The sequence below is a fragment of the Cetorhinus maximus genome, chromosome 29 (genome assembly GCF_964194155.1).
Source record: "Cetorhinus maximus chromosome 29, sCetMax3.hap1.1, whole genome shotgun sequence".
NCBI classification, from domain to species: Eukaryota; Metazoa; Chordata; class Chondrichthyes; order Lamniformes; family Cetorhinidae; genus Cetorhinus; species Cetorhinus maximus.
In genome coordinates this window covers 14,658,923-14,672,018 of record NC_135907.1, presented here as the reverse complement: position 1 = coordinate 14,672,018, position 13,096 = coordinate 14,658,923, and the positions used below count along the sequence as shown (strand labels likewise).

The window sequence follows — 13,096 nt, the reverse complement described above, 5'->3', positions numbered from 1 at the left end:
AACTCAAGCAAGTCCCTTCCTTCACCCGATAGGGATCCTAAGCAGCCACTCACATGCCTCAGTATTCTCTCCATGAAAAACATGGTGAATGCCAGTGGTGGTTGTAGCCTGAGTGCTATCGATTTGAACAGAAAAACGATGACGGCATTTTTGACTTCTACTCATTTTAAAACCATGGATACAATCAAAGTTTTGGAAAAGCAAACATGATTACAGTGCCTCAGGCTTCAATCAGTTCTGTCCTTTTTTTTTTGGCTCTGCTGAATTGCACCATCAACACACTTCCCAAAAGCTACACTGCATCTTGCAAGCATAAAACCAGTTCCAACAAATTTGTCCCATTACTTGGGACTGTCAAGTTTGTACGCTCCTTAATTCAAACACGCTCCCCTCGCATCCACCCATCCTTTTCCAATCACTGTCTCTCTCAATAACCTGATACAAAGCCTCACGTCATTCTGCAGCCTACTTTATTTCCGCCCCCCCCAACCCTTGAGCCAAACAATGAAGGTGATGCTTGTTTTTCCTTCTGGTAACTCCAGCTTTACAGGAAAATGGGTGTGATCTCTTTGTGTGTCCAAATTCAAAGATACACATGTATCCAATCTGGCATTCCAAGCACCAAACACCGTCTGAAAAATAACGCCTCCTTCTCAGTGGAGTGTGACAGCCAAAACTGCCAAGTTCCATTCTAATTAACGCACATTTTGTTGGGCTTCAAACTGAACTGGACTGCACTAAGCAATAGAAGCTTCTAGGACATTGTTGCGCCAAACATATCTCCTGTGCCATCAGGAGGTGTGGAAATCAAATATGACTGCTGGATCAGCATCGGACAGTTAACTGAAAACTGAATTAGCCAAATAGTCTTCCAAGCTTCACTGGCATCATCTTCCAAGCCTCAATGGCTTCATCTATCGGAATGGATAGATTAGAAGGAAGGTCATTGATGAAGCAGTGGAAGATGGTTGGGCTGAGGACAATACCCTGAGGAACTCCTGCAATAATGTCCTGGAACTAAGATGATCGACCACTAACAACCACAACCATCTTCCTTTGTGCTAGGTATGACTCCAACCAGCAGAGTCCCCCTCCCCCCCACCCCAATCATCACCCCCAATTCCCATTGACTCCAGTTTTACTAGAGCTCCCTGTTGCCACATACAGTCAAATGCTGTCTTGATGTCAAGGGCAGTCACTCACCTCACCTTGGGAATTCAGCTCTTTTGTCCATGTTTGAACCAAGGTTGTAATGAGGTCAGGAGCTGAGTGACCCTGGCAGAACCCAAACAAAGCATGAGTAGGTTATTGCTAAGCAAGTGCCACTTGATAGGACAGTTGATGGCCCCTTCCATCACTTTATTGATGATCAAGAGTAGACTGATGGGATGCACAATAAATGCTGGCCTAGCCAGAGATGGCCACATTCTGGAAATGAATAACCAAAAAAAAAAAAATTGCCAAGTTGATTTGTCCTGCTTTGTGTACAGGACATAACTGGGCAAATTTTCCACATAGGCAGGTAGATGCCAGTGTTGTAGCTATACTGGAACAGCTTGGCTAGGGCACAGCTAGTTCTGGAGCACAAGTCTTCAGTACTATTGCTGGAAGTTTTGTCAGGGCCCATAGCCTTTGCAGTATCCAGTGCCTTCAGATGTTTCTTGGTATCACGCGGAGTGAACAGAATTGGTTGCAGGCTGGTATCCGTGATGCTGGGGGTCTCCAGAGGAGGCAGAGATTGATCATCCACTTGGCACTTCTGACTGAAGATTGTACAAAACGCTTCAGCCTTAACTTTTGCACTGATGTGCTAGGCTCCCCCATCATTGAGGATGGGGATATTTGTGGAGCCTTCTCCTCCTGTGTGTTATTTAATAGTCCACCACCATTCATGACTGGATGTGGTAGGACTGCAGAATTTAGATGTGATCCGCTGGTTGTGGAATTGCTTAGCTCTGTCTAACGGTTGTTGCTAATGATATTTGACATGCAAGTAGTCCTGTGTCATAGCTTCACCAGGTTGACACCTCATTTTTAGTTATGCCAGGTGCTGCCTGTGGCATGCCCTCCTGCACTCTTCACTGAAGAAAAGTTGATCCCCTGGCTTGGTGGTAATGGTAGAGTGGGGGTCTGCCAGGCCATGAGGTTACAAATTGTGGTTGAGTACAATTCTGCTGCTGATGGCTCATGGATGACCAGTCTTGAGTTGCTAGATCTGTTTGAAATCAATCCCATTTAGCACGGTGGTATGGCCACATAACATAGGTATCAACATGAAGACGATTTCATCTCCCTAAAGGACCAAACAGATGCACCTGCGGCAAGGAGGTTGGTGAGGATGAGGTTAAGTATGCTTTTCCCTCTTGTTGGTTCCCTCACCACCTGCCAGAGACCCAGTCCAGCAGCTATGGACTTTAGGACTCTGCCAGCTCTGTCCTTAGTGGTGCAAGATGAAGTCCGCCCACCCAGAGCACACCCTGCTTCCTTGTCACCCTCAGTGCTTCCTCCAAGTGGCGTTCAACATAAAGGAGTACTGAATCAGCAGCTGATGGGGGTATGCTGTAATCAGCAGGAGGTTTCCTTGCCTATGTTTAACCTGATGCCATGAGACTTCATGGGGTCCAGAATCGAAAAAAAAGAAATAATATAATTAAAACTATGGCTACAGAAACAAAGCAAAATCATATTTTCTTTTGCAAGGCAAAAGGTTGATGTGCTGCACATTAAAACACTGTAGAACATTAACTTCATTTACGTGCAGCGCTATTGCTTTTAGCAATTCCTACAATTTTAACATCTAAAGCTGACATGGCGTTGCACACCTGTCATCTCGAAGGTGTCCGTCCGTCCACCCACCATGAGGTCTCTCCATCTGCTGGTTTTCCTGAGGTGGGGACAACTGCAAGGAGGAGATTTGTCAAGTCAGATCCTTTATTTGGACGAGAATTTGTCGTCATGTGCAATGGGGCATTTCTTCACTTCTATCTCCTTTCAAGCTAGCTTTTGCAAATGTTAACAATGGAACTTACCTGGAATTAGAGGAACAGGCTTTTTGGAAACCATGCAATTACCTATCAGCCGGTCTGACTCACTTACTGTCTGTGGGTTCTTCATCTGTAAATCAGCCCTTACAATTGCTCATGTTTAACAGCAACATTTAAAAATTGGACTAGATGTATTAGGATGCCCTGAGGTGATCAGATGCCACATAAATGCAAGGCTTTTTTTTAAAAACTTAAAAAATCTGCCACCTCCATTCTGCTCAAACAATCCATTGCAGTTGTTGTGTGGTAAGAAAACGGGAAAGAAAACACATGTAACAAAAACAGAATTCAGCTTTCTCGGTTAGCGTACATCAATTATTCAGATTATGACAGCATGTCGTTTCCCGCGCTGCCCCGCTTTCCATAACTAGACTGTAGAGATTTAGGCACCCCTTAGTGAGATGACATTGGAACCGAATGAAAAATCTGCAATCTGAATGCACCAGGATGATAGCAGCGGTGAGCGGATATAGTCATGAGGAGCCATTTGGAAAAATTAGTGTTATGCTAATTGGAGCAGAGAGGTGGAGGTGTGGAGCAGGGAGGTTTGGGAAAGGTAAATAATGAAAGTTTCGCTCTATTCTTGGGCGAATTGGTAACAAGGGGCAAAAGCTGAGTGTTATTAAAAGCATTGAGGGAGACGTCATGAGAATTTTCTCCCCTTACATGGAGAGATTGGTTTATTAGAAAATGGAATGGATCACCCCAAGTGGCTATGAAAGCAGAGTCAATCGGATAGTATTATTTTTGGGCTGGGCAAGTGAAGAGTTTGCATGAAAATGGAATTTGAAAAGGCGCCTCTGATATAAAACCAGCACTGGCTCAGGCAAGAAACGCCTCGGAAACATTTCCGATTCGGCTCCGATGGAACCGCAATGGTCCCTGCCACACCAGCTGGAACAGCCAGAATATTAAGAGTGAAAATTTTAGAATCAAAAAAAAAAGGCAATAAAAATTAAGCTCCCTCCAACTAAAGCAAGAAACTGATCATTCTGACATATCTGAAGTATTAGAAATACAATTTTTCTGAAAAGGTTTAAAACCATTGCAAAAGCAGGAAAACTCGGAACGTTCACTAGTCCTTGCGAGCCAAACAAAACTGGTAGAGCAGGACTGGGCAGCCCACCCCAAAGAAACTTTCAGAAAATCTCTCCATAATGTGCATTCCATGAAACCACAGCACAGAGAAACCTACCCCTCCCACAAGCCCCTGAAAGCCAGCCAGCAGCCATGCGGAAAAGCGTAGGCTGGGATGGAGGGTGGGCTCATGGGAGAAAGGAGTGGCGGAGGTAGAAATGTGCTTAAAAGAAAAAAAAAGAAAACAGGTTCGATCTCAAACGAAACTAGATCCCCATGAGCTTTATTCTGCCCCCGTTTGCGATCTGCACTCTACTGCAAAAAATTGATAAATCGGGGGGCTGTACAGCACAGGCAACTGCCATTCAGCCCACCAACACTGCATTGACTCTTCCAAAGAGCAATCCAATTGGTCCCACTCCTCAGCTCTTTCCCCATATCCTCGTTTCTGCCTCCTTCAGGAATTTATCTAATTCTCTTTCAAAGGTTACTTTTGAATCGGTATTCACCACCCTATCAGGCACACATTCCAAACTCCAAATATATCACAGTGACTATGCTGTGTCTTCAAAACAACGAATCAGCATCGCATGGGGATTCATTCCCACACAAAAGGGATAGAAACAAAGTACAAGAACCACCGTTGGCCAGAGGCATTCAAAATGCCCTTAGAAAAAGAACAGAACATTCCAGCAGATATAGAGAGTGATACACAGGTACTGGTAGGAAAACTCCATTTTGAACTTCGCCAAACAGGTTATAGGAGTGCACAAATGTTTGTGTCACTGTACTATTGCACAGGTCTCAGTCTAGAGGGTAGTTTGCATTAGGGCAGTCACGCAAGATTAATGGAAATTGAGATTTTGCAATTTAAGTGGGAAAACGGACAGCAGACAAGCACCAAAATTGCCCACATGCGCAACTTACTATAGCAATTAACACAATATATTTCCACAACCCGGTTCACAAAGAATCTAGATGCTGCCTGGCCGGCTAAGTACTTCCAGCATTACTGATTTTAATCTAAAGGGAGTATGTTTTGAAAGAAGTTCTTCAGGTTGGCTCTCAATATTTTTTTATAACACAAGACGTGACAGGGTCCATGTATTTTCCATCAAGTACGAAGAAACTCAGTCAGAATGCAAACCACCAGGGTTAGAATGTCTGCAGTCTCTTAACCTCACCAAGCAGCTTTAATGAGGCAGAAACAGCTACAATTTAGGAAAACTAATGCCTGGCATTTGAGCAGGAGTTCTGAGCTTGCCCCTTACCAAAGCCTCCCCATTCCTGCCTACACATCTCATCACCTGCCCTGTTCAAACCTCCATAATGGTGCAAGGGTCTCATCACATTGTCCTTCCTTATTTGTCACCTTCTCTTCTCTTTCAAATGCTCCACCTTGTTCAACCCTTCTTGCTTCCCGTTTAGAATCCTTGTTCTCTATTGGCCCCAAGCAAGTATCCACTATGGCTCCTTTCTTCCCTCAGCCGCTGCATTGAACAACAACACTACGGTAAAGCTAACCATCTCATCTCTTCTTGCTCTCTTCTGAATTCATCATCCTCTGTATAAATTTCCGGACCTTGCTCTCCCTCTCCTGTGGTCTTCATCACTGGGGAGGCCAATTCCTCATCACTCTTATCCCTTTGCAGCAGCCCCAGGGCCAGTGATGGGCAACCTAGGTGAGTGAGCAGGCCGCATGAGAGGCCCTCCATCTCAGTGGGCTGCAAGGTTGAAACCGGGCAAGTGCACTAACCAGAACCCCATGAATAAGAATTTGCGGGGCGCAGCGATTGAACGGTAGCAGCGCTTCCGATGCAGAGGGGACATACGGCTCAGTCAATGCTGTGTGCAGTCAGCACGCACATGCCCTTGTTTTGCATATGCATCACTTTCGTATAACTGGTAGGAAAAAAACTACACGGATAGAAACCAGCAGAATCTGACAATCCTGCGGGTCAGCGGCAGTCAACAAAATGTCTTGTGGGCCGTATACGGCCTGGTTGCCCACCAACACCCTAGATGAATCCAAAAATCTCTTACAACACATCTTTAAACTCTCAATTGCCAAGTCTTTGACACCATTCCCCCTCTGCAGCTCTCATATGCAGTTCCAACTTTTGACACTCGTCACCAGCGAAACCTATGCTGTCTCTCTCCCTGGTTGTCCACATTGGAACATTCTCGCTCCTCCTCTCCACCCCCACCCCACTCTCATCATTCCCTCAAGTCTATAGGGTGCAGACTTCATATCCTGGCACACGAATGACTTAGGCATGCAGCACCAGATGTGGCTGGATTACATCAAGCTCTACAATGTCTCACTCTCTTCTGCCAAAACCACCCACTACACAAGGATCATCTTACAGAGCATTGACGATCCAAACTTCTTTGCTCCACTATCAACCATTCCTTCACACCACTCCCACAGTGGTCTCAGGCTTTGTGACAAAGAAACCCATCAGGTGTGTCTCTCCTGTTCCCTGCCACCACCCCCCAAAACCACCCAAACCCTACTTTCCCACTGAGTCAAACTCTTGCTGCTCCCCTACCCAAACATATCTCCTGTTTCTTTCCTCTAAGATCACCTGAAGCTTGAGTCACCTCCTGCTTCCCAAAACCCAACCCCATAATGCTCCCTACCATCCAACCTCTCTTCCTGAGGCCCATGTGCGCTGACACTGGAAATGGTTAGCTCCCTCTACTCAACAATGATCATCTGCCTCCCTTTTATCCTTGCCCACTCAAAAAATTTAACAAAACCCTTGACCCCTTTCTTTGCAAACTGTGACTCCATCTCCAACCTTCCTTTCCTAGCCAAGTTATTGGAACTTCAACCCAAGGTCCACACTCTCCTCTCACACAAAAAGAAATCTGATTTTTCACCCTTCTCAAAGCCAAAATGGCCCCAAAGGATAATTTTAGTCACCATGGTGCATTTTACCCTTGTCCTTCCTGCAGGATGTGTCATCACTGATCATAACATCCTCTTCAAATGCCTCCTCCTGCACTATCCTCTATGGGACTCTTTTCCAATCTGGACTATAGCCAGAGCAGCTGTTCAACATATAGATGAGCTGCAATTTCCTCTAGCCCAGCACTGAGAAGACCAAAGTCATGATCTTTGACTCCCACACCCCCAACCGCACTTAAAAAAAAACACCCCCTTCCCCCAGCTAGTGTCTTGAGTTGAACCAGAGTTTGCAATCTTGGCATCTTGCTCAACCAAGCTGAGCTTGTGACGCTACTTCCTCCCAATACAATAACCATCTACTGAACTCTGCAACGTTACTTGCTTCCATCCTTACCACAGCCCATCTACTGCTGAAGCCTATGTACATGCCCTCGATATTATGCTATTTCAAAGCTATTCTAGCTGAACTCCTATCTTCCATGCTTCATAAACTTCAGCTCATCAAAAACTGTTGTTGGCATATTCCCTGCATCAAGACCCGATCATCCATCGCCAGTGACTCTCACCAACCCAGATTGGTTTCCAGTTCCTCCGCAGTATTGCTCATCCAGAACATTCTCCAGCTCCAAAATCCCTCTCGCTGAACTTTCCGTTCCTCTAATTTCAGCCGCCCTTTGTGTGACTCCTCTCCTTTTGCCCCATCATTGGTGGCCGTACCTTACGTTGATGAGGCCCTACGCTCTGGAATTCCCCTTTTAAACCTCTCGGGAGTCTCTTTATAAAGACCATCACAATGAGCATGGTCACTGGTACTAATATCTCCTTTGGTTTAGTGCCCTTATATCTCTTAATTACATTACGCTATTACCTCTGAAGGCAACTTCTTTCCAACATACAAAATTCATTAATTTTGGAGAATATGAAATTTCTTTGTGACCATATTAACCAATTTATTTGAATCCGAAGAATGCCTTCTAAATAGAACAGCACAGAGGGAAACCTAAAATACATCATGTTCACCAATATTCATGCAGTGAAACTTGCCATAGCAACACAATCAGAGTCCTCAACCACAGTGACATCAGAACCCTGCCCCCAACTCTGTATAGGACAGAACTCTCAAGTAAAATAGTTTTACTTCTCTTAGCTGCAGGTGCTAATCCTCTTTTCCTTCCCCTTCCTTGTTTTAATAAAACTAAAAAACAATTCAGACACAATGATGTTTGCAACAAAAAAAAATTAGCAAGAGAACAACTTGTTAGTGCAAATCCTGAACTATCCATTCGGAGAAGCACCTGGGAAGGGCCAAAGCAAAAATGCACCATCTAGGTCGGGGGACTATTTGGATTTTACTAGTACTCGTATTATGCCTAACGTTTTATCCCTCAACCTATATCAATTCCTGAAGCAGATTATCTGGTCATTATCACAGAGCTGTTTCTCCACGCCGCCCCCCCCTCCCCCACACAAAAACAATCCACTCCCCCAACCCAATAATGGTAGTTACAAATCAAGGTTCTACCTCAGATCGAATGCTGTCACTATGATTTCAGTATCACTGAAAAGTGAGAAACTCCCACTAGTGGAAATCAATTGTGGCAAACAAACAGAAGTGGAGAATTTAGTCCTAACTTGGGCACCTGGAGGAGTCCAGCAAGTTAGATTACTCTAGGACAGGCAGAGGCCATGAGCAATTCGATGTGTGAAAGTATTCCACCAGACAGACGTGGTATTAGCTGTGGGCAGCGCTCACAGTCCGAGTCTGAAAGTTGTGGGCTCAAGGCCCACTTTAAACTTGAGCACATAAACCAGGCTGACACGCCAGCAGAGTGCAGAGGGAGTGCCACACAGTCAGAGGTGCTACCTTTTGGGTGAAACACTAAACCGAGGTCCCAACTGCCCTCACGGGTAGACATAAAAGATCCCATGGCGCTATTCTGAAGAGAGGAGGGGAGTTCTCCCAAATGTCCTGGCCAATATCTATCCCTCATTCAACATGATAAAGAGAATGATCATGTGCTCATTGTCACATTGCTGTCTGGAAGACCCTGCTGTTGGTAAATTGGCTGCCGCAGTTCTGACAGAACAGCGATTGTGCTGTAAAGCACTTGGCAATGTCTTAAAGTTGTGAAAGGTATCTAAATGCAAGTCTTTCTTAATCTTGGCACAATTGATTTTTCTTGCTGTACGTTGGCGCCAATCACATTAAATAAACCCCAAGCATAACACTGGAATTAAGTTTTCCAGCCTTGCTTTTTCTCCACCCCTCTGCTGGAGTACAGTTCCATAAGCATTGACACCCTCCAGCATTTCTCCCAAGTGCTCCCTGTTTACGTTGTGAGCCTTGTCAAAGCATCAAAAGGTACATGACCACCTTGGGGCAGCTCCAAACTCACCCATTTTCCCAGCGGGATAGTTAATAAAAGTAAGCACAGACAAGAGGTGAATCTACAGGAAGCCCTTGCCCAAAGAGGAGAAAAGGGTCAAGGAATGTCAAAAGAGACTTTGAGCAAATCACAGCAGCACAGCACAATATTTTGCTTTGCAATTTTAACGCCTTTTCTTGGTGGCGGTGAGAAGACACGAATGCTTTTGAAAAGCCAAGCATCACGCCTTGACGGCAAGAGCAAAGGAGAGTAAATTTCTGACTTAGTCAGGTTGATGTGACGTTTGCTTAACTGCCCTGCTCAACCAAACAAGAACATCCATCGCCAGCTCCTAAAGCTTTGAACCAAACACAAGGCCTTACCCACTATCACAACAGACAGAGCTGGAAAATCAGGCAGCACCAGAATTGAAGCCTCCTGCCCTCAGCTTTACAAATTTGCATGTCACTTAAGGAAAGGGATGCTTTTAATATTTAAAAAAAAACAATTCCAGTGCTTTACGTATTAAAAATAAATCTGAGCTATTAGAACATATCAGGCTGTCAACAGCTTGTGTATTAACAATCAATTATATAGTCAGAAAACAGAGGAAACAAGTCTCAAACTTGCAGGATGTAGACTTTATTCTACACATGTTAATCTGACTAACTCAAAATTCACACTTCATTGACACAATTAAGGGGAAGGAAAATCAGCAGAAACTACTTTTGTTCGGGAGTATTCCTAACAAATGCATTTTAAGGAGGAAAGTTGGAAGAAAATCAGTTTTAATCACCAATAGCAGCCTATAGCAAAAGGTCTCTTTGCTTGTTAAAGCCATTTAGCCTATGTCAATAATTGGAACAACCTTGCCAAAGTGGCCCCAGTCCAAACCACAGGGAGAATGACCACAGGCACCTTTGATTTGCCCAACCACAGGGAAACCCAGTCCCTGCCTGTACCATGGGCAAAAGTCTGCTGGAGCCACCTCCTCTCCAATGGAGCGCACAAGGGTCTAGCATGACAGGCTTTATAACTGACACCTTACGAGTGGCGCAGCAGGGCAGGCAGACCCTGCTTTGTGATCTTCACATCAGCGCTGCAATGGACGGTCTTCATAAACTAAAGAAAAAAAAATCTGGTAAGAGAACAATTTATCAACACAACGAGCCTTGTTCATATTCCTTCCACTTTTAAGGAGGATACTCTGGAGCTTGAAACAAAGCTGAGGATGATCTTATCAAGAAGGGTTTTGGCGGCCAATCCAGTCTTGGGACCAGGACTCTGCAGAGACACAGGCCGCAGAGCAGGGGCATCGCTAACTCGAGAGGGGTCAGGGGTTAGTTTTTGATTCTGAAATCTTGGGTGGGACAGGAGTGGGGGGGGGTGGGGGGGAAGAGAAGCAGGGGAGGGGGGGCGCAAAAGAGGACTAAGTGAACACCACACATCCACCCACCCCGCGGTTCTGATACCCACCCGCGTTTGCATGCTGACAACCCAAGTAACATCCACACAGAGAGAGAGAGAGAGAGAGACACGCACGGAGAGAGAGAGAGAGAGAGAGCCCCATTGCTGTTTAATTATCAAAAGGCAAGTCTTGACAACAGCCATCGACAGACACCGACAGCAACTTTAACAGCTGCTTCCATTTATATATATATATATATAAAAAAAGAGAGGAGAGAACGGGACATCAAACTAGAAGGCACAGGCAACAAAAATATTCCAAAACCCAGATGTTGTTAAATAAAAAAACCCCACAAACCCATTTTTTTTTTAAAAAAAAAATCAGGAAAAAAATTAAATTCACTCCACAAATGAAACAACCCCCAACCAACCCAGGGGGGGGAAAAAACTATAAATTGCTTTTAAAGCAAAATAAATAAAACTAGCTTCACCCACTGATTTTTCTTTTTTAAAATAAAAAAAAAAGCAAGATTTACCTCTCTTCAAAACATGACATGATGATGGTGTCTTTTTTCCCCCCCCAAAAAAAAATATATATATAAAGCACAGAACTTACCCAGATAAATGTCACCAAAGGAGCCACTGCCAATCTTCCTGCCCAGCCTGTATTTGTTCCCAACTCTCAACTCCATTTTTATTTTGCTCTGGGTTTAAAAGAGAGAGAAATGAGGTTAGTTTTTGCGCCTTCTTTTGATTGTTGGGAACCAGCCCCTGGTGACTGCAAACTGCAGCCATTGCTTATAATGTAAAGATGGGGGAGGGGGGGTTGAAGAGAGAGAGAGGGGGAGGGAGAGGGTGAGAGGACAAGGGTTTCTTTCCCCGCCGATTTAACGGGCAAAACGACGCCCATCGTCGCCAATACCCCCGCCCCGGCGAAGGAGGGGGAGCGGGGCCTCTGATCCGCCGGCTGCCGCGTTCCCCCGTGCCCGGGGGAGGGAGGATGGAAGGGGATTGCCGCGCCGACCTACCTCCCCGCTCTCCGCAGCAAACCCCGTCTCTCAGAGACTCGCCATTATTTACAAGGGCCAGCCTGCCCCGCTGACGTCAAGCGGGCGAGCCAGGACCCGGATGGACATCCACCTCACGGGAGGGCGGGGCGGAGAATTAAAGCAACAATTACCGTTGCGCAGCCATAATTCGCAACGAGCTGGGCTTCAGGGTGTGGATGGATTGGGGGGGGGGGGGGGGTTCTAACTCCGACCCAGTGGCAATTGCACCAATGCCACTAGCAACTAATAATCATCTGGGTAGCAAAAGCAAAATACTTGGAGAGATGCTGGCATTGTGGTACTGTCACTGGGCTAGTAATCCAATCTAATGCCCTGGGACAAGGGATAAAATTCGACATGCAGCCAGTGGAATTTAAATTGAATTAACACGTTGGCATGGATTGAAGATTAACTAGCTAAAAGGAAACAGGGAGTAAGCATAAATGGGTCTTTTTCTGGTTGGCAAGATGTAAGGAGTGGTGTACCATAGGGATCAGTGCTGGGTCTCAACTTTTTACAATTTATATCAATGACTTGAATGAAGGGACTGAGGTATAGTTGCTAAATTTGCTGATGACACAAAGATAGGTAGGAAAGTAAGTTGCGAAGAGGACATAAGGAGGCACATACAGGTTAAGTGAGTGGGCAAAGATCTGGCAAATGGAGTAAAATGTGGGCAAATGTGAAATTTGTTCATTTTGGTCAGAAGAATCAAAAGGGAAGCATATTATTTCAATGGCGAGAGATTGCAGAGCTCTGAGATTCAGAGGCATCTGGGTGTCCTAGTGCATGAATCACAAAAGGCTAGTATGCGGGTACAGCAAGTGATTAGGAAAGCTAATAGAATGTTAGTGTTTATTGCGAGGGGAATTGATTACAAAAGTAGGGAGGTTATGCTTCAGTTGTTCAGGGCACTGGTGAGACCATATCTGGAGTACTGTGTACAGAATTGGTCACCTTATTTAAGTAAGGATGTGAATGAATCAGAAGCAGTTCAGAGGTTTACTAGGCTAATGCCAGGAATGAGCGGGTTGTCTTATGAGGAAAGGTTGGACAGGTTAGGCTTGTATCCGCTGGAATTTAGAAGAGTAAGCAGCAACTTGATTGAAACCTTTAAGATCCTGAGGGGTCTTGACAGGGTGGATGTGGAAAGGATGCTTCCTCGTGGGAGAATCCAGAACTAGGGGTTACCGTTTAAAAATAAGGGGTCGGCTATTTAAGACAGATTAGGAGAATTTT

The 13,096-nt window shown here is 45.1% G+C and overlaps 1 protein-coding gene across 3 annotated transcripts in view; it reads right to left on the bottom strand.

Annotated features, from left to right (window-relative positions):
- LOC144669275 (casein kinase I) overlaps positions 1-13,096 on the bottom strand; it is a 72,058-nt gene that overhangs the window by 36,469 nt on the left and 22,493 nt on the right. Inside the window, exons 1-2 of one of the 3 annotated variants that reach the window (XM_078531607.1) lie at positions 11,989-12,010; positions 11,425-11,512 (exon numbers count right to left, since the gene is read on the bottom strand). In XM_078531607.1, the coding sequence (XP_078387733.1) occupies positions 11,425-11,500 (76 nt within the window). In that variant the 5' untranslated portion in view covers positions 11,501-11,512; positions 11,989-12,010. Of the gene's footprint in view, positions 1-11,424; positions 11,515-11,837; positions 11,916-11,988; positions 12,011-13,096 lie in introns of those variants that run through there. The other 2 variants (XM_078531606.1, XM_078531605.1) reach the window with 2 other exon arrangements.